At 49.0% G+C, this 27,001-nt stretch overlaps 1 protein-coding gene across 1 annotated transcript; it reads right to left on the reverse strand.

Annotated features, from left to right (window-relative positions):
* Positions 1-640: 640 nt before the first annotated feature.
* Positions 641-27,001, reverse strand: LBH (LBH regulator of WNT signaling pathway). Its single transcript, XM_059660220.1, has 3 exons — positions 26,735-27,001; positions 24,107-24,209; positions 641-3,275 (listed from the first exon to the last, which is right to left on the reverse strand). The coding sequence occupies exons 1-3, from the start codon at positions 26,758-26,760 to the stop codon at positions 3,087-3,089; spliced, it is 318 nt and encodes a 105-aa protein (XP_059516203.1). The 5' UTR covers positions 26,761-27,001; the 3' UTR covers positions 641-3,086.

The raw sequence follows: 27,001 nt of genomic DNA on the forward strand, positions 1-27,001 counted from the left end.
AGAGAACCCTATTTTTCCTGCCTTGTACTTACCATACTTGTCATTGAAATGTGCACTAAAGCAATGCCACAAGGGCTGGGGCCATTGCTATTTTGTTTAGCCAAACCTCTCAACATGCCCAATAAGTGGTAGGCACTCAATAAATGGTCTTAATGAGTGCTGGCACTTTCTTTAGCTACATACACACCCTTCCATTCAACCCTAGTTTTTGTGAACAAACTTATAATATATCTTGGGTATTTCTCTTCCATTAGAATGGTGGTTTGAAATTGTGTATTAAAATCTCCCCAGGTGATTCTAAAATATACTAATGCTTCAGCCTCATGCCGACCTATTGAAAGCCACCTCTCAGGGTGCAGGACACAGGCATTTTTATATTTTAAAAAAATATTTCTTGGTGATTCTGATGTGCATCCAGAGTTGAGAAACACAGGCATAGAAAAACAGGCTGCCTGCATTCAGCCAAGTTGTAAAATAAAAACATGGATGGGCTTACCCTGGAAGGTCCCGCAGGTGAGATATAAGGAAACTCACATGGGGCTCCCCGCTACCCAGCCTCCTCTGAGAGTTGCACCTTGGTTTCTCTCGCACTCTCTCCGCTGCAATGGAGCAGGAATAAAAGAAGGAAACCAGACCAGAGTGGAAAGCATTTTCAAACTTTATTTACAACTGTCACAGTGACAAAAAGTAGTTTGGAAAAAAAAAAAAAAGCTAGTTTCTCCCTGAGCCTCAAAAAAGAACAGATAGAAGTAACAGGAGGTTCATCTTACAACAGGCATGTTTACTGAAATACTAGTTTGTTTGCTTTTAGTATGATCAGTTAGAAATACACACAAGATACTTTAAAAAAAAAAAAAAAAAAAAAAGAGGAGGCCAGACAGGAGCTCAGCCACTTGTCCAAGAGTGACTGGGTCCCCCCAACAGGCTCACCGCTGAGGGTCCTGACTTTAGCTGTCAGCCTCTGGCCTGCTCAGACTCCACATGGTCGTACAAAGGGGTCTAGCGACCAGCAAAAATAATAAACCACCCCCATAAACACACATATACACAAAGTAGGTCTGTTATGCAGTTTACAAGCACGTTCCCATCACACGGACAGATGATACAGGGGAGCACGTTGGAGGGGGACATGAAACACAGGATTTTAAAAGGCAAGACCCCGTCCACAAGGGAGGTACAGGATGAGAAATGCTGCTGTGAGGGAAGGAGAGTGGGAGGGAAGGGTCTCCGCAGCCAAAACCGGAGGAAAGGGAGAGCAAGAGAGAAACACCCCCAGTGCAGGCTGCAGGCTCTCCCACTTCCTCGAGGAGCTGGAAGAAGTTATTGCCATCGATCGGTGTGAGTAACACAAGCAGTCAACACAGAGGAAGGGAGCAGGGGCGGGGATGGGAGAGTGTCGGCTGCCCAGAACCAAACCCTGTTGATGTATCAACAGCACACCCTGTCCTCCTGCCCAACCTTCCCCAGAGCCACACTAACCTTGAGGTATTAAATACAACCTTCATGCAAGTCCAAACCCGGTCACCCTGGACTGCCTGGACACCTGAGGGCTCACATGGGTGCCTCGCTGAGCAGAGTTCAGCCCCAGGGCTGCTCTTGAGCCCACCTCTTGGCAGCACCGTCTGCTCTGAGATAGAGATAAGCGCGTCCTGCATTGTGCAGCTCCTGGTGGTTCTGAACTATGATAAGAAGATGTAAGTCCAAGGCTAACTTTCTCAGGTAACTGTGCCCTTGCAGGGGACAGGCGGGAGGTGGGGAGTGAGGAGGACCACCGTTCCATGCTCCCTCGCCACGCCGTCCTCCCACCAGGAACGCCAGGGGAGAAGCCAGGGATCTCATGACACCCTTTAGTGTCAAACTCGATCCCCAGGCTGCTGCACAAGAGCCTCCTCACCCATCCAGTAATCCCCGGGCTTTGCCAGCTCTCGGGATGGACACTAACTTAGTCACCTCCCCAACAAGAAACAGAGTCTCCTCTGCTCTTATGTAGCTCCCACCAGGAAAGCAGGCCACAAGCCCACATGGGAGTGGGTACGCAACTGACTCGGGTGGCTGGGACCCACTGCAGGGCTGGGAGCCACCTGGGCCCCATGGCTGTGGCCAGGGGCTGGGAGGGCATGGTAAGGAGAGAGAAGGGCCAGCCTGGGAGAGCCCACCCACTCGCTCTGGGCCTCTCTGCTCAGACTGAGAGCAAGTGTGGAGGGGACCTTCATGTCCAAGTGTTCACATCAGTCCCCTGACAAGGGCAGGAAGAACTCTCACTACTCCCAGGGGCGGGCGGGACAAAAAGGATAAATAAGGGAAGAGAAGCTCAAAAGCACTGCCTCTTAAACACAACCACTCCAGCTTATCGCAGGGATGTCAACCCGCCACAGCCAGGAGCAGAGGGGCCGTGGAGAAAGAATGGGGGGCCTTTCCCTTTCTGAGCACCACCTCCGGCTGGCTTTGCAGGCAGCCAGGGTGCACTGCTCTCCTTTACCCGCCTCCCCTGTAACAGGCAACACACCTGAAACGAAAGCAAAGGCTGGCGGTGGGCGAAGCTGGAGAGAGATGAAGACTTGGTTGTCTGATGCCCAGCAGCAGAGAGAGGGCTCACTGAGAAGTAAGTACTTCCTGGCTGCACCTCTCTGCTCAATGTTTTCCTTAAACCATGCATTTGCTCTTTTGTCCCGTGTTTGTTTTCTTAGCCCAAATGTTCCTTGCTCGCTGTGTATGCCCCATCCCCCCCCGCCCCCCCACCCCGCAGAGCCCCCTGGAATCCCACCACTGCCTCTAGGTGCTGAGCTCAGACACTGATCTCAAAACCAAAGCTTCCCCACACCCCCAACCCCAGCTCGAAGCAGCTTCCTTTCTCAGAAGGCCTTGCAAAGTGCCCCAGAGGGCTCCAGGGTGCGACACAGTTCAAAAAAAAAAGAAAGAAAAGAAAGGGAAAGAAAACCAACTCAGTGATTCGCAGGAGCAAAACGGAAGCCTGGTCTGACGTTTCAGAACGATTGTGGCCCACTCTCTTCATCCATCACAATGGGAAAGAACACAGTTCAGGTACAGATGCTGTCTGGTGTGACCCGCGGGGAGTCGCTGGGAATCTACTGCTCCTTGTTCTCTGTCGCTGTCTCTTCACAGTTGTCCTGCTCATCCTCCTGGACCAAGAACTCCTCGGGGGGCCACCGCAGCTCCCCGCTCTCCACCTCCCCCTCTGTGGGCTCCACCACTATGGAGGGCAGGCGGTCCTTCAGTTTGCAGCAGCGGTCAAAGTCTGACGGGTCAGGGAAGATCTGAAATAAAAGCAGAACGAGAGCCCGGTCACATACAGATCTAAAAAGTGCAACTCCTTTCCTTCATCTCACACCCGCGGGCAGGGCTGAGCACCTGCCGTGTGCCATGGACTGTGCTAAGCCGGGGTACAGCAGCCGGGAAGCGAATTCTGGGCAACGTGGGAAAGCATTCCTCAACTTGAAGCTGCAAGTTTTCAGGGCAGCACCACCGAGTCTAAAAGGTGGGGTAGCTCTGTTTGCACTAGTTGTTTTATTTTATTTCTGATAAAATCATTCAAAGCCATGTCATCCTCAGTAAGCCACATCTCTGTTTGCAGCAAGCATTTTACTCTGGCAGTCTGACAGGTCTCATTCGGTAGCTCAGCTGGTCAGAGTGTCGCCCTGATACACCAAGGGTATGGGTTCAATCCCGGTCAGGGCACATACAAGAATCAACCAATGAATGCATAAATAAGTGGAACAACAGATCAATGTCTCTCTCTCTCTCTCTCTCTCTCTCTCTCTCTCTCTCTCTCTCTCTCTCTCTCAAATCAATTTTTAAATTAAAAAAGAAAATTCCTCTCTGGATCATTACTGACACCTTGTACGAGCCAGCTCCCAGGTGCTTTACATATATAATTTTGAACTAACATAGTCATACTGACAAACAGGTGTTCCTGATACTACCTTAAAGAATCCCGGGCTTAGAGGAAGAGGCTGCCCAGGCCATGCAGCCTGGAAATGGGTGGTGGAAGGAGATTCAGACCCAGGTATGTTTGACTCCTGTGCCTGTGCCCCAGTACCACCCCCGCTCCTCCAATAGATGGGTCCTGATCTCCTTTCAACTGAACAGTCAAGGCCAAATAAGGGTTGAGGTGTGGCTCCCAGCCACAGGCAGGCTGGGGACAAAATCCCAGGCTCCTTTTTCATCTGTGAACAATTCCTGGCTCCTTGATGGCTCTACACCTGAAAGAATTTACTTCTCTCTCCAGAGTCCCATCAACGAGGCTTTTAAAAAATGCCTACTGTGTGTCCTGCCCAGAAGTGGGAGAAACCCCAAACCAGACTATAAAATTGAGGCCTCTGTGTATTCCCTTCGCATACACTGCCCTGTGACTACAGCTGACCCAATTCTTTGCCCAGCAGTTTAAGTACTTAATCCGATGGGCTGCTGGTCCCTTGCCATTCACAGTCCTCGGTGACGCATCCCAGAGCTGGAGAGAGGAGCCTCTGTGGTTCTCAGAATCCCACGGCACCTTCAAGGCCATCTCTTCCCACCTCTCTATTTGATAGATGAGGAAACTGAGGCCCAGAGGGGTCAGGAGACTTGCTCGAGGTCACAGAGCTCGTTAATAGCAGAAGAAAGGAAGGCAAAACCAGGACTGAGTAGAAACACACATCTGAAGAGATGCCTGGCTCAGATCCAGACAGGCCCACGGCAACACACAGGTGTCTTCCATTCCCCAGAGGCAGAAATGCTCTCCTACAATCACAGGCCTTCCGTGATGCTATGAGGGTGCCCCATCTTCCTGCACCCCAACCCCAAGCAATGCTGTCCCAGTCAAGTCACCAACCATGTCACAGGTCACGCGGGGCTGCTGGGAGTCATGGGCCTCGCCGAAACCTCCCCAATCCCTGCAGACAAGTGATTATTAACCATTTATCCAATAAAGCCCTATTGCTGGGGATTAAGCCTTAAGCCAGCTGCACAACCAGGCATCATTAAAGACTTAACAAGCCTTATAAAAAGTACCTTAATGGCAGCCAGGAGGAAAACAAGGCAAGGGAGGGGCTGGGGGAGTGGGGCTGAAAGAAAGCATGGGGCAGGTTGACCCCACTGCTGGCTTTCTCCTCCTGGTGTGGCCAGCCCCACTATTCCGCCCTCAGACTGTGCTGTGCACACAGATCGCCGGTGCTGAGCTAGGAGAGGGTCAAGGCCTCTCTGGGCTGCTCCTCACTTCTCTTCATGTGCAGCGGGAGCCTCTCCCTATGTGTGACGACACAAGTCTACGAAGCTTTCAGACATCACCTCCTTTCGGCCTCACCACCCCCAAGAGCAGTGAGACCTGAGGCTCTGAGGGCCACGTGGAAGAGCCAGGATTCAAACCCAGATCTTCTGTTTTCAATGTCTGTACCTTCTGAAAAATGAATAGATGCCACTAGGTGAACAGGTCAATTTTACAGACAGAAAACTGACCAGGGAGGGTGGGCAAGACTGTGGGTTTCAATGGCTCATTCGGCTGCCAGGGGCCCCATGATGACCCTCTGGGCAGCTGAGCTTCCCAGTCCGGGCAGTTGTTCTAAGTCTTCAGGACCTGAGAAAGAGCGGTGAAATATCAACAGATGGGCACCTGGCCCAGACTCGGCCCCCTACCTCTACCCTCTGACCGCAAGCCCAGGGCTGTGCCTGCCCTGTGACTCCCAGATGAAAGAGATGGCAGCCAGATTCTAACTGTGATCACCGTCTGAGCAAGAGTGACAGGGACAAGAAGTAAGAGGAGGAGGATAATAAGGGTGGAGAACAGGGATGTTTGTTTTAAGCTGGAAGCAGGCCTTTAGCTAAAATAGGCAGGGGTGGGGTGGGGGTGTGTGTTAAAATAATGATGATGATGGGAGACATGCCAGGCTTATCTGCCAATCAGCCCTTGGTGACACATCCCAGATCAGATTCTCTGTCTTCACAATAGTCCTCTGAAGTAAGCAGCAGTGTGATCCCTATCCTATATAACAAAAGCCTAATATACAAATCAAGTGAACGGCAGAACAACTGGTGGCTATGACACACACTGATGACCAGAGGGCAGATGCTCAATGCAGGAGCTGCCCCCAGCCTGCAGGCCCCAGGCCAGCCAAGGTAGATGCCAGCAGGGGCCCCACCGGTTGCCCCACAGATTGGCCCTGATTGCCAGCCAGGCCTTGGGACCCTACCTGTGCATGAACTTCATGCACCAGGCCTCTAATATTATAGATAAGGAAACTGAAGTACAGAGAGGGCAAGCGACTTCCTCAAGGCCATGGAGCTAGGAAGTGGCAGATCTGAGACCCAAACTCAGACCTCAAGGACTTCAAGTAATGTGTTCATTTGATAACACAGCATCCAGCCAAAGACTACCCATTCTCATTATGTCCTTGACATCAGTTGTATAACCCCAGCCAAGTCCTCTCAATCACCCGTTCCTCAGTTTCTCCTTTTGAGAAGCAAAGTGACCTTCGTATCTCACTAGATGGGTACAAGTGCTTGGCAAATCCAAGTATAATAAAATGCTGTGAGGACACATGCTAAAGTCAAATTTGAATGTCCTTTGTGGAGCCGTTTCAACAGGACTCCGTAAGTGTTCAATCTGCAAACAAGAGGCAGCCATACTAACGCAGCAATTAACATAACTCCACACAATGCCTTTCATACCAGCCGCTGCACAATTAAGTCTCTGACGTCCTTGGGGGAAGTCTGAGCAGTGAACTTCTGATACTGCTTAGCTACCAGAGAACTTTGCTCCCTGAATTGTTCAAAGCAGGCACCATCAATAAAAAAAACAAAAAACACAAAAAACCATAAAACTTTTTTTTTTTTACAAAGCCTGTTAATTACATTTTTAAAAATCACTATAATAATCTAACCCTTCCATCAGAGACTTTATTAGTAGATAATACCAATTTATGACTCTGGAGATTGTAGCTCTCTCCAAAGACAAACAAAAGGCACCCAGAAACCAACAGCTTCTCGTTTCCTTGCACACAGACAGAAAGCCTTGCGAGAGGAGGATCTCACCAGCGCACTCTTATCTCCGACAGCTGCTGAAGAGGCTGACCCTAAGGAGGTCAAGATTTTTCCACTAAGTCATGCTTTTTAATCATCTGGGCAGCAGAAAAATGAGAGGTTGCAACTGCTATTTGCCGGGGTGGGGAAGGCAGTGGAAAAAAGGACTCAAGTCAGCCTTGCCAAGCACATGACAGGTAGGGTTGAGGCAGCAGGCCAGCCCAGCATGCCGTTGGCCTGCAGGAACTGGCAGGGAATAAGGAGCTGCCCCATTCCAAAAAGAAACTGCTTCTGGTTAAACCGCTTACCCCAAAGCGCCCCTTCTCTCTGGACAAGGAAAAGAAAACAAACAAGCAAACAAAAAGGCAGGAAGAGAACAACCAAAGAACTTGTTTGCATATATACATAACCCATGGACACAGACAATAGCGTGGTGAAGGCCTGGGGGCAGGGGGTGGGGGCAGGCTGTGGTTCTCTCAGTTCTGCCCTTTCCTCCCTCTGCCAGTGCTGGATTTCACAATCCAGCTGTTACACTCGGCTGTCTGTCGGGGCTGATGGTCTGGATTAAGCTAATAGACACCAAGTTCCCTCTTTCATAAATGAAGTGATGTGTTGAAGATCAAACATATCAAGAATACCCCGGGCCCCAGGTATCCGCTGTGTAGAAACAGCAGGCACGCACTCTGGGACAGCTTCAAGTGCACCAACATTCGAATTATAGGGGTGCCAGAAGAAGAGAGAGAGCAAGATATTGAAAACCTATTTGAAGAAATAATAACAGAAAACTTCCCCTACCTTGTGAAAGAAATAGACTTACAAGTCCAGGAAGCACAGAAAGCCCCAAAAAAAGGAATCCAAAGAGGACCACACCAAGACACATCATAATTAAAATGCCAAGAGCAAAAGACAAAGAGAGACTCTTAAAAGCAGCAAGAGAAAGACAGTCAGTTACCTACAAGGGAGTACCCATACGACTGTCAGCTGATTTCTCAACAGAAACTTTGCAGGCCAGAAGGGAGTGGCAAGAAATATTCAAAGTGATGAATGCCAAGAACCTACAACCAAGATTACTTTATCCAGCAAAGCTATCATTCAGAATTGAAGGTCAGATAAAGAGCTTCACAGATAAGAAAAAGCTGAAGGAGTTCATCACCACTAAACCAGTATTATATGAAATGCTGAAAGGTATCCTTTAAGAGGAAGAAAATGATAAAGATACAAACTATGAACAACAAATACACATCTATCAACAAGAAAATCTAAAAATCAAGTGAATAAATAATCTGATGAACAGAATAAACTAGTGAATATAATAGAATCAGGGGCATAGAAAGGGAGTGGACTGACTATTCTTGTGGGGGAAAGGGGTGTGGGGGATGCAGGAAGAAACTGAACAAAAATCGTGCACCTATGGATGAGGACAGTGGGTGGAGGTGTGGGGGCGGGGGGGGGGGGGTGGGAAGCAGGTGGAGGGGAGCTATGGGGGGAAAAAGAGGAACAACTATAATAATCTGAACAATAAAGATTTAATTTAAAAAATAAAATAAAATAAGATAATAAAATAAAATAAAATAAAATAAAATAAAATAAAATAAAATAAAATAAAATAAAATAAAATAAAATAAACAGCAGGCACACAAACGCAGTCCTGGTGAATTTTATGGGAGACACGTCTTCAGGGGCAACCTTTGCCAGGTGACCTCTGATGCCAAGAGGCCCTGACGTTTTGGGAACTCAAATGGGTTCACTCGAAAGGTCAAGGGAACTTCAGGCCCTTCCAGGAGGAAGACACGGCCGGCGAGATGTGGTCTGGAAGCCGGGACACTAGAATTTCTGGCTGTGTAGATCAGAACTTTCTGTGATCGTGGAAATGTTTCCTACCCGCGCTGCCCAACAGTAGCCACTAGTCACGTGTGACCACTGAGCACTTGAAGCAAGGCAACCTTTCATTTGTATTAACATACATGTATAGGATATATTTAAATATAATATGTTTTCACCTGTGGCAACTGCACTGGATGGCACAGACCTAAGCGTGTAAATAGGAGGACAATGAAAGCAGGACTGTCCAGGGAAATTCGGGACGTTTGGCTGATGGACCAACACAGGCGGCCGCACAGCAGAGGAGTCTGGGGTTGAGGGCGAGCCCTGGGGATGAGGAGTTAGTGGGCAGGCTTTTGGCTTAAGTAGAAAAGTTGCCAGTCAGCTCCCGTTTCAGCCATGGAGGGGACCTGAAAGGCAATACCAAGGCTCCAAAGGCCTGAAATTTGGGGGCCTAGCTATCAACTGTCTGCCTCGACGCCAGGTGATCTAAACCTGGCTGTCTCTGGGGTAGGGAGAGGAGAGAGATGTCTGGCACCTGGGATGGAAAATGTGAGTAATTCTGGTTGGACCAGCCCTCCCCTGTGTGCTTGTGTGCGTCCCTCAGCCATCATCCCTGACAAGCAGCCTGAGCTGGCCACAAAGAGGGCGGAGGGTTCGGCCAAGAGCTGAGAGATGCTAACGGGGAAAGCGGACACCGGCAGGTAGAGGGGATGAAAGGTGGCTGACTGGACACAAAGGGCTAATTACCAGCTCTGCAAGCTGAGACCTCGGGGGCTCCTCTTTGCTGGGTGGGTGGAAAGGGGAGGTAGGGCAGAGGGCCTGAGGTGAATAAGCAGGTAGCTCCCCAAAGAACTGAGTGATCTGCTTCTGTGTAAGCCTCTCCCCTCTCTGGTTCCAGCGAGGGAAAACGCCACCCTCCAACCTGCTGTTGGAAATGGCCGCTCCCACGGGAGTCTAAGCACCTGGCTTTGACCTGGCCCCGAAAGCATATTGTCTCCATGACCATGGTCTCATCATTTTAACTTCTCTGAGCCTCAGCTGCCTCCTGCGTAAAATGAGGAGGGGATGTCCATGTTACAGTATTGTTGCAAGATTTCCATGAGGCTGCATGCTGAGCGCCATCATGGTACCCGTCAGGCTCAAGGAAGTGGAGACCCATCCCCCAGCCCTTCCTCTATAAATTGGGGTTAATGCTAATTCCCATTTTATGGGGCTTTGGAAAGACTGAAATACAGGGATGTGTGAACATGTTCTGTAAACTTTAAATTCCTAACGATGGTTCTTAGTAGGTAAAATTGGGGTCTCCAGGGACCATTTAGAGCAGTGGTTCCCAACCTTTTTTTGGCCATGTCCCACCTAAGCATTTCTAAAATCCTGGTCCCTCCTCCCCTTGTGACATATAATTCTTATTATTCAAAAAGTGAACTACTATTCACATGGAGGAAGCCTAAGGGGCCATTAACTCGGTCTAAACAAACTTCCAAAGAACATGGCATCCATGAAAGAGAAAAATAAAAGAACGAAAGGACAGTGGAAGTACCGAGGAAGAAATCACTAAGAAATTGTTTAAAAAATAATAATATAAAGTGATATGAAAAAAATAGCAAATAAATTTCAAAACATGTAATAGAGAACCGAAATGCATAAATATGTCACAATATCACAATATATTTTTTATATGCTCTCTATGAGGCCCCTAGAACCATAAGAAATGCAAAAAATTCACTGTTAAGAACTCATTCTCAAATGCCCCCCCTTAAAAATCAAATTGCCCCCCCGGTGTGGGGGGCCACCTTGGGAACCACTGGTTTAGAGTGAGGGGCTGGGAAGTCCCTAGCTGTGGCTTAGGACAGGAGCAAGTCAGCAGCACTCCTGGGCTTGTGCTCACAAGCTCTAGGCCAGGCTCTTTGGAGAAATGGTTTGACCCCATTGCTTCCCTCCCAGCGCCTGCTTTCCTAGGGCCTGGGTTCGCCAGCTGGGATGGAAGCCACTGCCTTGTCCAGATCCTGGTCTCTCGGTGGAAGTCCTGGAGCTGGGGGTCTTGGCGTTCTGCGCCTCTCCCTCAGCCTGCTGCATGGGTAAGTCAGGCCCCCTGCCCCTGGGTCCCCAGAGTCTTATTTCTCCTGGAGAACAACAATGTGTTGGCTCTGTGTGTTATTCCTTCCTAGGAGGGGCCGCTTTATAACAATGGGCAGATCTCTACCAATATCCTGCTCTCCAAGGGCTGCATGAATGAGCAGCAGCAACTAATTAAAATGAAAAGTACACCCCGCTTTTCTGCCCCCTAACAGTAAGTGAAGGCAAGAAAGAAGTGCTTTGCCTCCTGCTATGTTATCATCAGCATCACCATCATTATTTACATTTTACTGACGTTTCAAAGTGAAATGTGGCTGGTCAGAACAGAAAAATTAGAGCAAAGGGGCGGAGTGGCTACTGCCTGGATTCAGGGAGGGGAGAACATTCTCCACTTTGCATTTGGATGCAAGTCACCTCCTTCTCCATCCTTGGGACTCTCACCTCGCTCAGATCTCTCCTGGACGGGGGCTACGGAACAGCCACCTCTCCCTCTCCTACCCTGCTCTGGGGTTTCTAATCCTATAGGGGACTCCAACAGAGATTGGAGGCTAATAAAGATGCTGAGGCCTCGAGCCTTCACGTAAAAGAAAAGGAAATCCTCTGGGAAAACACCACCTTTCATAAACATCTCTCTCACACACCCATCCTGCAGGAGGAGAGTTCCACATCCCAGTTAATTAGCACTAATTGCTCCCGATAACTCTCCGGGCCCAGAGAGCTGATGGGGCTTTTGGAATGTTCTCCAAGTCCTCCAGGGCAGTGAGAAAAGCCTGCAGTTACCTGGCTTAGATGACTGGAAATACCCACATCCTATCAACTACACCACTATTGCCATCTGGGAAGAAGACACGCCTCCCGGTCACTTCGGGCCTCTGCAGAATGACAGATCCCTTTCTCTGTCTTTCTCCTTTGGTGCTACCCAAATGTCCCACAGCCCCACCCCCATCTCTCGGAAAGCCCAGATGGATGTGGCTGCCATTTCCAACCATTCCTTCATTCTTCATTTTGGAGACAAAAATCTTGAGACCTGGCCTGGTCCCACAGCCTTCCCATCGTTGTCTGGGGTTCCCTTCCTAACCCCTACCAAACCCACCCCTGTATGAGAACAACTCTTTCTAGTCCAGTGATGGCGAACCTATGACACACGTGTCAGAGGTGACACGTGAACTCATTTTTTTTGGTTGATTTTTCTTTGTTAAATGGCATTTAAATATATAAAATAAATATCAAAAATATAAATCTTTGCTTTATTATGGTTGCAAACATCAAACAATTTCTATAGGTGACACGGCACCAGAGTTAAGTTAGGGTTTTTCAAAATGCTGACACGCCGAGCTCAAAAGGTTCGCCATCACTGCCCTAGTCTCTAGGACTTTGTTACCACCTGCCCACGGCCTTCGCTCAGCCTCAGTCGGCACCGCCTCTGCAGCACATGACCTGGCCAGGCAGCCTGCTTTGGGCCGTACACTCTCCCGATTCTCATGACCCTGCTGAGATCCACCTGACCTGTCCAACCTCATCTTCCCTGTGCCCTCCTGGACTTGGAGACATTCTAGGATTTCTCCAGCCTCCGGCAGCCTCCTGGCTTCGCCTGTCCATCTTAGGCTGCTGGTTCCCCAGTCCACAGCTACACTTCCACCTTCCCACGATCTGTGCAACAGCTCCACTGGGGTGATAGCCACCACCTCCAATCTACCTTGTCCCACACGGAGGTCATCAGCTGATTTCCGTGTCTTTAAGTTAAAACTTTTTTTCCCCCTCCCAAGCAGGAAGCCTTGCTTGATCGTAGGTCCTGCAAAAGAGGCCTGGATATTTCAGTTGGTCCTAACTGCAGTATTGATGCTAAAAAAAACCCCTGAAGTAAACAGGGCTATATTCCCAGTGGTCCACTCATCTCACGGAGGCCGTCCACACTCACAGGAAGGCGAAGGTCCTCCTGTCCTCTGGTCAGACATATTCTGTTCGGTTTAGAGCAGTGGTTCTCAAAGCTCAATTCCCATCGTTCTTTCAGAGAGGGAGTGTCCATGGAGTTACATATTTACCTTAACAATACTAAGATGTTACTTGCCTTTTCTCCTGTGTTGACACTTGTACTAGTGGTATGAAAAACAATGGTGGGTGAAATTGCTGGCACCCTAGCAAGAATTAATGAATGCAGTGATATTAACTATACTTGTAGTGATTATATTTTTCGCCATCTCCTGCTCACAATTAAAAAGAAAACTTAATGCTTGCAGTGGAGCAGAAATTTTATTAAATATTGACTCTTAAGTACATGTTGTTTTTTAAAATATTCTATGTGATGAGATGGAAAGTCAGCATAAAACACTTTTGCTGCATAGCAAAGCACAATGGTTGTCTCGAGGGGAAAAAGGCACTTATGTGATTGAGTTGCAAGCTGAACTAGCCACTTTTTCCACGGAACACTATTTTTACTTGAGAAAATGACCAGCAAACTATGGTTATCCAGACTTGATTACTTAGCAGACATGTTCTCAAAAATGAATAAAATGAGCCTCTCATTTCAAAGAAAATGACTGATGGTCTTTGTTACCAGTGATAAAAATTGAGCTTTCAAACAAAAATCAGAATTTTGGGAAACATGTATCAGCCACTGTAAGCTTGACAGTTTCCTAATACTTGAAGAACTTCTGATGAAGCCAGTGGAGACATTAACAAATATGATTTTTTTTGACATTATATAATGAAATGTGTCAACATTTGGAAGGTCTTTAATGTTCATTTGTGAAGGTTTCAGATTCCACTTGGCCACTAACCTTTAAGAAACCATCACTTGTTGAGTCTAGGTGAAATATCAAAGAAAAACATATTAAAAGGCTATTATAATATTTCTTCTTTTTATAACTACATATTTGCATAAGCCAGATTTCTTTATTTACTATAACAGATTGAGGCAGAAACAGTTATGAGAATCCAGCTATCTTCTATTAAGGCAGACACCAAACAAATTTACAAAAATGAAAAACAATGCTTTTCTTTTCACTAAACTTTTCTTATTTTGGAAAATAGATTTGTTTTTATGATAAACTTACTGGTGTTAACATGTAATAACATGTAATGGTTTTATTATTTTAAATGAATTAATAAATACAATTTAAAAAGACATAATCCACATATGACATAATCAGAATATATAACCCACATGAACAAATATCCATGGGGCCCGCAATTGTTTTTAGGAATGTAAACGGGACTGAGACCAGAGTGTGAGAACTGTTGGCCTAAAGAACCCTGTAAGTCAGCAGTTCTCAACCTGTGGGTCGCGACCCCTTTGGCGGTCGAATGACCCTTTCACAGGGGTCGCCTAAGACCATCCTGCATATCAGACATTTACATTACGATTCATAACAGTAGCAACATTACAGTGATGAAGTAGCAACGAAAATAATTTTATGGTTGGGTCACAACATGAGGAACTGTATTTAAAGGGCCAGAAGGTTGAGAACCACTGTGTCAAGGTTGAAGGTCAATACATTTTAAAACTGGAAAAGATTTAAAGGGAACCTAAAAGCTGCCTTCATTGTCAGAAAGGCTGGCATAAAGAAGAAAGCCGATTTTTTAACTCCAGGGCTGATCTAGGATCAGGATGGCGGATTTCACCTCCCTGTACAGTGTTCTAATCACAAAAGTGACAGGATCCACCGGCCCCTAACAACAGAGGAACCAAGGCCCACAGAGCTGACTGATGCGAGTTGCCCGAGCTGACACAGACAGCGGCAAAACCACGATTAGAGACCAGCTACCCAGATTCATTGTCCATAATCCCACTGTGCTGAGAGCATCTGAGCGCCGCGGAGCTGGCAGCATCCAAAGAACACCTGCGTGACTCAACACCATGCTACCGTGTGCATCCCTCTATCTGATAGGAGACTGGCACAGTCGCAAAGGTGCCCTCCCACCCTGTGAGACTATAGTGCCACAGTTCTCACTCTAAGAACAGTGTACGCATCCAAAAGGTTGTGTGGGTCCCTCCTAAAAGAATTTTGAAAAACTGTGTCTCCTTTCATGTGTTTTTAAACCGACACCTAAAACTTCTGATAAATTATAAATCTTAACATTTTTAAAATAAAACTTTCATGCCACTCTTTTCAATGCACTCAGTATGCCACAGCAATTTGATATCAACAATCGCCTATTTTTTAAAAAAATTCATAAACAAGCTCTTAGGTCAAATCTTATTCCTTTCTCCACTTGAAACTATATTTCCAGTCTACTTCTCTATAGGATTTTCCTTCATATATTTTTATATTTGAAAGTTTTAAGTCATTAGCTTTTCATACTTCACTGAAATAAAAAGATGTATTTGTGTATATAAAAACGACTTAAGTAAGGTTTTATGTCTCATAACCCTAAGGCTTATTAATTTTAAAAAATTCTGAATTGTCTTATTGCAGCTATTAGTATATAACTGATCAGTAAACATACCATAAATACTTATTAAGCACAATGATACATTATTTAGATTGGTTTCTTAATGTGATAGATAGGAAGATCTATGGAGCTTCCTAGACAGTAACATTTTGAATGATTCATTTATTTGATGCTGCCAGGGTTTCTATATCCTGGAGGAAAGCACCTTAAAATATTGGGGAGGGGGAGGGGCAGGTCCTTCTCTTATAAGGGGGAGGTGGGCAATTGTGATAGGAAAGGTAGGAAGAGAAAACTGACAAAGCCCGTCTCCAGGAAATGCAATTTTAGAAAAGCAACAGAAGGAAGTTGAAGATGTGGAAAATGATTTTCCAAAAATGCTCTCTGCTGTCATATCCCTTGGAAAGTTTCTGTGAACCCCAGGGGCAGCTGTCCTCCCGTTTTAACACTTTGTTAAAACATGAAGTAATATATACATAGAACATTCTATGTATTAAAAAGTAACCTGGCAAGAAAACCGCCAATATTAGGATGCCAAGGAAAACAGCTAGGAAGGATCCTGACCTCCAACTGTTATATCCAAAGGGGCAAGTGACCAAAGGAATACAGAATTCATCATGGAGGACTAGCTAATCTTTAAGAATGCTTCCAACCAAGAGGATCATATTCAACTCTTGAAGAAAAGAAATTCCTTCGTGGTAACAACAGTGATGTCAGCCTCAGGAAGTCTCTATTCCTTCCCGCCCAGCACACATATGGCTCAATTCTATTTCTACTTTACTCATTTTGTTTAAAAAATAAAACTATCTCTACACAAATGGGAAGCTAGCGTTACTTATTATAGGTAGCAACCATAAAGTTACACTGACATTCTTAAAGTTTGTCTGTGTGACACCTAAGTGAACTTTTTGACCATCAGGAGTATGTGGACCCTGGACCATGGCCAAGGCTGCTTACTCACTGCGAAGCACCTGAGGCCTGCAGGGTTGGGCAGAAGGACCCTGAGCCCTGGGCCCAAGGCTCCACTGTGTTCAGATCTGCTTCTAAAAGCGCAGTCCATGCTTGACTTCAGGGAAGCAATATTTCTCAACCATGGCCATTCATGAGCCAGGCCTGGAACCCCAGAAATACCAAGATGGCTCAGGGGACGGAGCGTCCATCTGTCCAACTTTCATGGGACGCCAGGCTGAGGCAACGTCACTGGTCCTCCTTAAGGTCACATGGCACTCGATGTCATTAATGGAATAAAGGCGATAAGTAGGGCCTGTACAAATATACATGTGTAATTTTGTCTACACACCCACTGTGGGACAAGAATATGATCACCAGCTAAGCAATTTTGCAATGCTGGCTAATTGCCTAACATCATCAACTGTTATCATCTCTGCTCAAAATAAGCAATTAACAAACTAGAGGGAGATGTACAACATTTCCTAACCACTTTAAAATAACCAAGCACCTTTCTGACTCAGTCCACAAAGCGCCTCCATTATTCCATCCCTACAGACTTGACACCCGTGAGCTCCTGTTTGCTAGAGCTTTCAATGCCAGGAGCTTATGTTTTGATAAACTCTTTGATTTGTTTTCTGTTTTTAAGGTAATCAAGAGGCTTAATAATGTTGAATCTCTTTGGATCAGTAACTCCACTTCCAGGAATTTATTCCAAGGAAACGAATCAGACCTCAGCAGAGATTTACGTAAAATGAGGCTTGGAGCAGCGCTCTTTTTAAGAACAAAACATGCCACCACCTAATTTTCAGCGATAAGAAGTGGTTCATAACAAAATGAAATGCCATTTTACAAAGAAAACCAAATTACAGGAACACAGTCACCGTATTACAGTATGTGAACAAAAAGATTCAGTAGAGCAGAGACAGTATTGTGTCAGTTTTTTAAAAATATAAATGCATACTAATATACTGGAAGGAAACATACCAAAATGGTTCAGTAAATAAGAATATGGGTGTTCTTTTCGTTATACTTCTCTATAATTTTTCCTAAATTTCTAAAAGGAATGAAAATTACCTTTATAATAACACACACACACACACACACACACACACGCCCTTGGAAAGGCCAAGGATGCCTCTCAAATCCAGGATGGGCAAAGCAAGTATTTCCACTCTCCAAAGTAAAGACAGAAGGCGTACTATTAATCCTGCCTGGGGACAACTATTAAATTCAAGGTATTCTAGTAACAGAGACCAACCTCCTCTGGACTGAGGTTTGTGGACACCCTCGTTGCTCAGGCCAATTCTACTTTGACGGAGAAATTCAGACCCTTCCTATCCATTGGCTCCAATAGAATTCCTGGTCGAGAAGCAAGTTGTTGCTGCTACTTCAGCCAAATGCTTGGGCGCCTCTTCTGTACAGTTTACTGAAAAGGAGCTTCTGACAGTGCAAGGGAATTAATCCCAGAGGGAGCGGCCGAGGGAGCTCCCAAATATCCCCTTGGTCAAAGTGCTAGAATCAGCGGTTCTCAACCTGTGGGTCGCGACCCCTTTGGGGGTCGAATGACCCTTTCACAGGGGTCGCCTACGACCATCAGAAAACACATATATAATGACATATTGTTTTTGAGATTAATCACTATGCTTTCATTATGCTCAATTTGTAACAATGAAATTGGGGGGTCACCACAACATGAGGAACTGTATTAAAGGGCCGCGGCACTAGGAAGGTTGAGAACCACTGTGCTAGATGGACAGCAGCTGGAGAAACTTTTGGCTGATTTTTTTTTTTTTTTTCTAAGACAGGTCTGTGCAAGAAGGGGCCCTCCCCCGCTGAGGAGTGACGCCACAGCCACAGGCTTTGATTTACTGATAAGGCCTCCTCCTGAGGTGGGCTCGGGGACAGGGGAAGGACAGGTGGCGAGGTGACAGGCAGCAGACGTGGCACGGGGCCGGCAGACTGGAAAGGAGTGCAGTCCCGTCAGCTCTGAGCTCCGTGTGAATGAGGGCCTGTCTTCATACCCTCCGAGGATTATTTTAGGACTCGGGCCTGAGAGATCATTTCAGGACATTCACTAGACACCCAGGAATAGCTCTTGGCTCTAGTCATAAGATTCGCCACCCAAACTCATCCCTTTCCCCAATGGTGCAGTCCTCCTTTCTACCCAACTTGGGGTGACATAGAGAAAATGCTGATCCTACAAAAGTCTACGCCATGGGGTGGCCAAGGTAGAGGGATCGTCCTCGGTGCAGGAAAGGGAGGGAGGAGGGGTCCAGCCAGCCACTCAGCCCTCGGTAAGCAGCTATTGGAGGACACTGCGGGGAGCACCGCAGGAACAAAGCAGAGTCTAAGACGCAGACCCCGCTCCAGGCGTGATGAACACGCCAGCACTTGAGAGGCGTCAGGCCTAACACAGGCCCTTTGAGAGGAGGCCGGCTGTATGGTTCTAGTGTGCGCCACGTTGGCTCGGAAAGTGAAGAGCGCTTGTTCTCTCCCTGGACGGGCTACAGACTCACTGTTGTGATCACAGTGTGTGTGCAGGGGGGTGGGCGGAGAGCTAGAGGGGAGGGGGGTCCCCCATGGGAATAACTCTAGCCCTCTGCAAGCCCTCACCCAGGGGCATTCCAAACAGAGAACGCTATGTTTGTGTCCAGGCTTCGGGCCTAGGAAGGAAGGTGCTGGACCCCTCGTAGAAAGGGGGCTGGATCTGAACAGTGTGTGCTGACTCCAAAAGAAGCAGGCTGCAGACACAACGCCACCCAAAGCACCGGACTCCGTGGGCTCCTGCACCCTGTGGCCCTCACTGCCTGACTCGCATCACATGATTTTGATTTGTACCCAGGAGGGACTGGGGTGGAGGGGGACGGGACAGGAGACAGAAAACTCGCTGCAATTCCGGTAACGTGTCGTGTCCATGGCTGGATGTCTCCTGCCAAGTGCTTTGGAATTTTAGCTTCATGTCTCTCCAGGGATGACTGAGGCCTTTTAAGTCTGATGTTGTGAAAGACGATTTCCTGGTGACCATGAGACTTCCAAGGGGCTGCTCCGCAGAACGTGCGGGGTCCCACAGCTGGGGGTCACCCACGAGACACGGGGTGAGGAGGAGAAGGAAGCAGGTAGTTGAAAAGGTAATGCCCAGAACAGCCTCATGAGCAGGGGCTTGTGGGAGATGGAGGCAGGGATAGGAAGCAGGAACGTCTCTGAGAACTTAACTCAGGGAAGAAGCTCGACCCATGACGTATCTTAACACGTGCATTTAACAGGTGGGAAGGGCTCGGGGGGAGGCAGGCTCATGGAGATGTGAGTGAAGACGGCGTTTCTAACCACTGCCTGACTTCAGTGACTAAACCGAGCCTGTTCCCTGCTGCTGATAAAGAGTGAGGAGCGGGGAGAAAGGAGCCAGTTATTGTTGGGCCAGGGAGCTAGAAGAGGCTGGGAATTCGGTCCAGGGAGAGGCGAGCTCAGCCAGCATAATGCTTTAGACCCGCCCTTATGCAGAGCTAGAACCGAGGCGCTCAGACTGCCAGGAGCAAATGGCAGGGCTGTGGCAAGAACAGGTCACCCCCACTGTCCCTCCTCCCTACCATATAAAACACCAGGATACCCCTCCCTCTAGTCTTGGGAAATGCAGGGGACGACGCAGGGAAGCTCTGAGCTCTGTGGATCACAGGGAGGGCACGGGCACGGGGCACGGGGCACAGGGTGGTGTGTGAAGACCTCACTCCTGGTTGACAGCACATCCTCCCGGCTTCCCTGAGAAGGAGAGCCGGCCGCCTGTGAGACTGGTGGATGGGCATCAGGCGGTAGGAGGACGTGACCAAGACCAGCAGAAGGAACACAAAGGGCCTCCGGTAAGGGCACGCGCACTAATCAGAGAGGAATTTAAAGAACCTAGGGAAGGATAAAGTCATCGGATCTTGGTCCAGATGCTTCAGAAGGGACTTAGCAAGGGGGTAAACCTGGAGAAGTTCAGCATGCTGTGCTGGGGCCCTTGGGTTGTGGCAGCATCCGTGTCTCCGGGCAAATGCTCAGGGCCTCTCCCTATTCAGGACCCAGGCCAATCGTGGGCAACATGGAAGGAGACCCAATCAGAGAGGCATTCCAAAAGCCACATTCTTAGAGCCCCTGGAGCCAGAGCCGTGCAAAGCAGCACTGACCTTCCTCCCTGAATTAGGGAAAGGAAGAAGGCCTTAGACGGCATAAATTCTACCCCAGGGCAGGACCCCAGGAGGCCCACAGATGCAGTGTGTGTGTGGGGGAGGAGGAGGCGGGGGGGGGGGTACTTGCAGCCATCAGGGACATAAATGTCCTCAACGAGACCCTCCCCCTCAGCCCAGTGAGCTGGCTGCCACCCACCGCCATCCCAAAATGTACTCAGACTTTCTAGTAACCATTTACTCGCCCAACTGGTGGGTGTTGTAATTCATGCCAAGAGAGTACACAGACATGAATTTCTCATATCGACTCTCTACATAAATGTTAAGACAAACCAAGGCACTGGCTCTGTCGATTTTTATACAATGCTCACAAAATAGCACTAACTTCCTGAGCACAAAAGATCGGGCTTGCCTGAATCTTTCAGGGGGTACAAAGGCATTTCTGTAAAGCTGTGACCGGCATGAGACTAAGGAGGACCTTTACAGGTCCTGAGGCAGAAGGGAGGCTGGCTAGCTTTAGAGTCTGGAGACTGGGTGTCGCTGAAACAACCACCATCGTCTCGGCGCCTGCTCTGTGGAGGCCCTGAGCCGGTGGGCACCTTGATTTGGGGAGGGGTGTAAGAAGGGTGATGGCTGATGGGCACAAAGAGGGTAAGAAGTCATCCCCCTGCCCTCAGAGATCTGAGCAGGGAGGAGGTAAGGTGGGACCCATATCCTCAAAACCCAGTGTAGCATCATTTCAAAGCACCACGTGCCACAGGTGTTGAAAGAGGTCAGACCTGGGGCAGAGAAATCAGGACAGCTTCGTGCTCCGTAGGCCTGAAAGGCGGGAGAATGATTGACAAAGCCCCGTGTGCCTATTTACTTTATGACCTTGTTTCAAGGTCAAATCACAAGCCTGAGATTCTATTTCATCTGCCAAGTCGGGATTGATGTCTCCTTCCCACTTTCAGTTCCTTGGAAAAGCAGGTCTCAGTGAAAAGCCGCGTACTATTATTACCCTCAGGCAGAATGCCAAGAACAGAGCTCTGAGGTCTTCCGCCCCCAGCTCAGAGCCCACGGCTCTGGCCAAGTGCAGTCCCAGCCAATCCCCAGAGCGCTGGTGGGAATGTGTTTAATGGGAAGGCACTAGCTTTGAGCAAGCCCCAAGAATACCCATCATAAAGCCATTGTCAAGCCGGCACTCTGCAGAGTCCCGCACCTGACCTCCACGGGGCACGCCAGGGGTTATCTGGAGATGCAACAAAATTCGATCAGAGATGGAGGTGCCTTCTCAAAGTCCTAATTTCCATTCAAGGCCAGTCCCAGTTTGACCTCAATTCAAGCCTTCTCATTGCCACCCAGACCTGGACTGACCATGGCTTCTGCATCGCTCCACCAGCCTGCCTGTGTTCCCGTTGTTATGTACCTGCTGGCTTCCCCCGTAAGCCCTGAGCCCGCTCTGTGCAGGTGCCCAGCACAGCACCTTACACTTACCAAGCGGCCACTAAATGGTGCTTGGTTGAAGATGACAAGCTTTCTCTTCACCAGGCAACCAGAAGACCTTTCTGAAATTTTGTGAAGCTTTCAAAGAGTGCTTTGAAGTTCCAGGAAAGATATTTTGGAACTGGACAGTAGTCCCCACCCCAGCAGCAGGGACAAGTTTCCTGCGGGGCTGTGAGAACTGGATGGTGACCCTCAGTCCAGCACCGTAGGGAAGAGTTGAGGGCCCGTTCTTCAGGCGGCGCCAAGACATTTCAGGAGCCCAGAGGCGATTTGATTTTCATTCTGCCGTTGTGACCCCAACTCAGCCGTCCTCACCCCGTGTTGCAGCCCTGTCCTCCATTGTCACCTGCTCTCTCCCTCAGACCCAGCACAGCGGCCTGAGAAAAGTGCCCTGTAGGGCCTGGCCCTTCATCCTGGGGCAATTCAAACGGAGAATATAAAGAGCACACACCACACATACCGATGGCTGCGTTTGGAAAGGTCCTGTGATGGAAATCTAAAACTCAGAACTGAAAGAAAATCTCACCTGTAACCACAAAGAGATTCAGTCTGATTCAGTGGCTTGGAAACTGGTGTTTGAAAACACCCCAGCTGGTGAGCCAGGAAACTTCTGCCCTCCCACAGGCTGTGGGGCCAATTGTCTCGCTCAAACCCACTCTGGGTGGAGAGGATATAAAACCCCAGGAAAGGGTATTCCCCTCTCCCCCCCACAACCCCTCGGGCCACCTGAATATTTATTTCCAGGGAGAAAAAGTGGGTAGACCACACTGACAAAACAAAGGGGTCTTCTTGAACCTCCCCAGCATGCCGGTGGGTGACTCCGCTGTCACCTGTCAATCTCCTTTACCCAACCTTAGCTTTCACCAAGGCAGGCTTTGATCACCCTCCCTCCACTGCACCCACCTGGCTTTCTATTTGTTTCTTCCTTTACTAAATAAATGCCCTTGGGAAGGTTCTAAGGAATGGTTAGCCAGAGCAAGCCTGGAACCTGGCCAAGAACCAACTCGAGATACAAACACATGATCCATCAGAAGAGCAAGGCTTTGTAGTTCCAGACCCAAGTCACCTACTCAGTCTGAGCCTGTTTCCTCATCCGTAAAACCAGAATTCCCCCCTCAGGGCTTTGGTCAAGAGGGAATGAGGCATTGGCGGGGTAGTTCAGTTGATTAGAGTGTCATCCCCATACACCAAGGTTTGAGGTTTGATCTACAGGCAAGGCACACACAAGAAATAACCAAAGGATACATAAATAAGTGGAACAACAAATCAATGTTTCTCTCTCTCTCCTTTTTCATCTCACTATCATCTGTACAGTGCATGGCCCACAGCAGACATTGGATTAGTATCTGCTGAATGGGCCCATCACCCCCGCCCCGCCCCCATATTTCTTCCCCAGGCCAGCTACCCTACACAATTTCCCTAGCCCCGAGGTCTTTCCTTAAAAACAGACTCCTAATGCAATAACTTAGGTGCTCTCCTCGGAAATCTGCTCCGCAGGTAACCACAGGGGTCCCAATGCCGCTGTCAGCGGGTGGAGGAGCAACATGGCAGGTCAGAAAGAGCGTTGTGCTGAGAATCCAAAGCTCTTACTTAGGCCACATTTTTGGTCCTTTATGTATTTTAAATCCACCACACAGGACAATTTCTAAGCTAGATCCCAGCAATGGCCCCTGAGATAGCCTCTCATTGGGAAAAGCTCTCTTCAATTCTAAATAGTTTGAACATTAACTCTGTTGGAATCAGTTGGTCAACCATCGTCCTGAGGAAGAAAGCAGCCTTTGACACAGCTATTCCTCCACCACACCACCCTTCCCCATTAGCTGCCCCTCAAAGCAATGTTCCCACTGCCCAAGGCCAGGCTGGGAGGGGAAGTTCTGTCTGAACTGACTGGGCAAATTACTTCCTCCACAGCCGCCAGGATGACTAATTAATAGCATCGGCTCATGTTTGCTGAATCCTTACTGTGTCCCAGGTTCTATGTGTGCCTTATACACATCCTATCATCATGGTGAATCTTTACCACAACTCTATGAGATAAAGAATATTGTTGCCCCATTTTACAGACAAAGAAACTAAGGCTTATTGGCATTAGGGGACTTTCCCAAGGTCACACAGCTCTTAGTGGCAGTGGGATGCAGAATCAAGTCTGCCACCAGGCCCAGCGAAAGCTACTAGGCTCTGCAGAGCTAGAAGGAACCCAATACTGAACTCACCTGATAGGAAAGGCCATCCTTTCGGGGGTTGAGGCCAATCTCCTCCATGGATGGGGTGCTCATCATCACCTCAGTCATCTCGGCCGATCTCAGATAGTCAGGGCTGCCAAGAAACCCAGACCAAAAGTCAACAAACACACACTTTCACATTCCTCCTCGTGGTGCACTCTGCTGCTAGATCAAGGGAGTGTCTGGAGGCAGGATGAGAGGTGTTCAAAACAAAACTCACAGAAAAACAAGCTCACACCCCGAGGAAGTGCCTACAAGGCCAGAGCATGGGGCTCTCAACCTTGATCAACAAAGCCCATTGTCTGAAAACCTCTCTGGCAAACCTCCTCTTCCCCCCTCTCCTGTACTAACTAGTCTCCACTGGCTCAGAGGGACAGGGTTTTCTTTTAAGTGACAGAACTAGAAAAAAACACAAAACAGTAGGTAGCTGAGCACATCTGGCTATATGAAAACCAATTCAACCCTTCTCCTGGGGAAAGGCATATTAGAGTTACATAATAATAACAGGTCAACCTCAGGGAAACCAAGTCCAATAATACTGCCTTCCTAAATCTCTCTCTGGTGTTGCTTTTTTCCCCCAAAAAAACGTCCCACTTAAAGCCCCAAGGGGTCAGCTTTCTGCAAGCTTCACATCTGCCATCCAACCCCCTTCTCTAGCCACAGCCACAGCAGCTGCAAGCTCACAGCTTGAAAAACATCCCTGTATTTTTTTTTTTTTAAAGCCTTAAGGATGCCCGGACTCTGATCGCAAAGGAAATTTCCAGAGGGGCCAAGCTGGCCCACCAATGGCAGACATGTAAAGTGCTTTGTACTCTGTAAGCAGGATACAAACATTCCATTATCCTCACACAAGCCACGGGCACACACAGGGGCCCGAAAGCAGAGTGCCAAATGGTACCAAAGTCAATGTACTCACTACACAATACCCAATATTTTCATGCCTTTACACATAGTTTTAAAAAAACATTAAAAATGGAACGGGCTGTAGAGAGATTCTAAGGAAACAGGGGTACCAGATGCTTCTTCATTTTATAGATACTATAGAATAGCAATGACATTGGATTTGAGAACAGACACAGTAGGTTCTGGTCCAATCTATGCCACTCAAAAGCTGTGTGATCTTGAACAAGTCGTATGACTTCTCTGAGCCACAGGCGCCCTGTGTGTCTGTTACCAAGATGCTAATAATGCATAGCTCACAGTTATGCTGAAGAGTTCATCTGGGTTGGGGGTGGGAAGCGCTCATTAACTATAAAATAATCCCAAATCTTCATGTCTCCGGGGATAATAACTCCGATGAGCTCTAAGGGGTTAGAGCCTTGGCAAGTTTTAGTGGCCACGGGCACAAAGCCTCCAATAGCCTTCAGTCTCACCCGTATGGCACCTGGCTGCTCACACCCACGGAGGTGGTAGGGGAGGGAGCCCCGAAGGAGAGGGGTCTAAGAGAAGATGCTGGGATTGAGGGCAAGTTTTGGGTCAGGAGCGGGAACTGCAAGGCATTTTCCTCCTGGGTCATGGAAAGACTGCCGCCGGACAACCCCCCAACCACCCCACCCCTCACCCCCCCACCGCACCCCCCTGGCCCCCAAAGAACTCGGCCAGAAGAGCGAGAGCGCACAGGGCTCTCTCCAGGCTCTTCGTCTGGCGTAGGGGCGCTCGCTCCTCGCGCCGGCCGGGAAAGTTAAAGTCAGAAGCATGAACTTTCTGGAGGTGCCTGGGCTGAGCAGGAGCGCGCCGAGCTGGTCTGCCGTCTGGGCTCTCTGCGCCTGCACCTGAGAGCGCGCTCCGCAGCCGCCAGCGCTCGCACCCCGGCCGCTCCTCCTCTTCCCCGGAGCAGGAAGGAAGGAAGCAGCAGCCGGCGCAAGTCCCAGCGGCCTGGGGCCTCGCTCCGCAATGTGCGCATCCCTTCCAGCCCAATCCCAGGTCCAGTGCAAACCTCCGCTGCCCCCTGCCCGGCCCTGGCTCCTTCTAACCGGGCCGGGGCGGGCGCCTCCTCCCCAGCCCGAGCCCCCACAAAAGCGCGTCGGTTTTTAAGAGCTATGGAGAGGGAAGGGGTCGGGAAGGTGCAGCGTGCGCTCGAGCTGCTGCTTGGGGCTTCAGACAGGTTACGTTTTCCCCCCACCCCTCCGAGACAGGAGAGCGTTTCCCCGCACCGCACCGAGCTCTGCAAACGCCGCCTGCACCAGCTCAGCCCCGCTGCCGCCGGCCTCGACACTAAGACTTGAAAGCAAACAAAAAGAAAAAGGGGAGGGGCTCAAGAAGAGCAGCAGCCCCCAGAACAGGGCAAGGCTCCTGCAGCCCTCCCCACAGGGAGATTTATTAGCAGGGTTCAGACGTGACCCCTGGTTCTCCCTGCCACCCCATCACCAGCATGTATACACCTTCCCAGACGCCCCTTAAGTGAGGGCTTTGAGTTCACTTCCTTTGTCTCTACGCTCTCAGCACCACCTCCCCCCACCCCCATCTTTGCAACCTTGACGTTGACTCCTGCACGGGCTTGGGCGGTGGGTTAGTGCCACGCCGCCGGCTCCACTCGCACCCGAGCTGGCACGAGTAGGCGCCCGGACCCCGTAACCACGGCCGCGAGATGGATGCCCGCCGAGGGCGCAGGATACTCACCAATGAATGGGGAAATATACAGACATGAAGTCCTAGGGGAGGTTGACCCACGCCCTTGTGATTTAAAAACGGTCACTGCGTCCCGAGTAAGGATGGCACGGGCGCAGACAGGCCCGGCAGGCGGGGGCGGGCGGGGAGCAGGCGGCGGAGTGCGGGCACTGGGCGTCCGCGGTCCCTCTTCCGGAGACAGCCCCACTGCCAGCTGCCTCGGCAAAGCAGACGGAGCTCAGGGTTCTCCACTGAGCTCGCGGCCCCACAAAGAGCCCG

This window comes from Myotis daubentonii, chromosome 12, assembly GCF_963259705.1.
Source record: "Myotis daubentonii chromosome 12, mMyoDau2.1, whole genome shotgun sequence".
In the NCBI taxonomy this organism is placed as follows: domain Eukaryota; kingdom Metazoa; phylum Chordata; class Mammalia; order Chiroptera; family Vespertilionidae; genus Myotis; species Myotis daubentonii.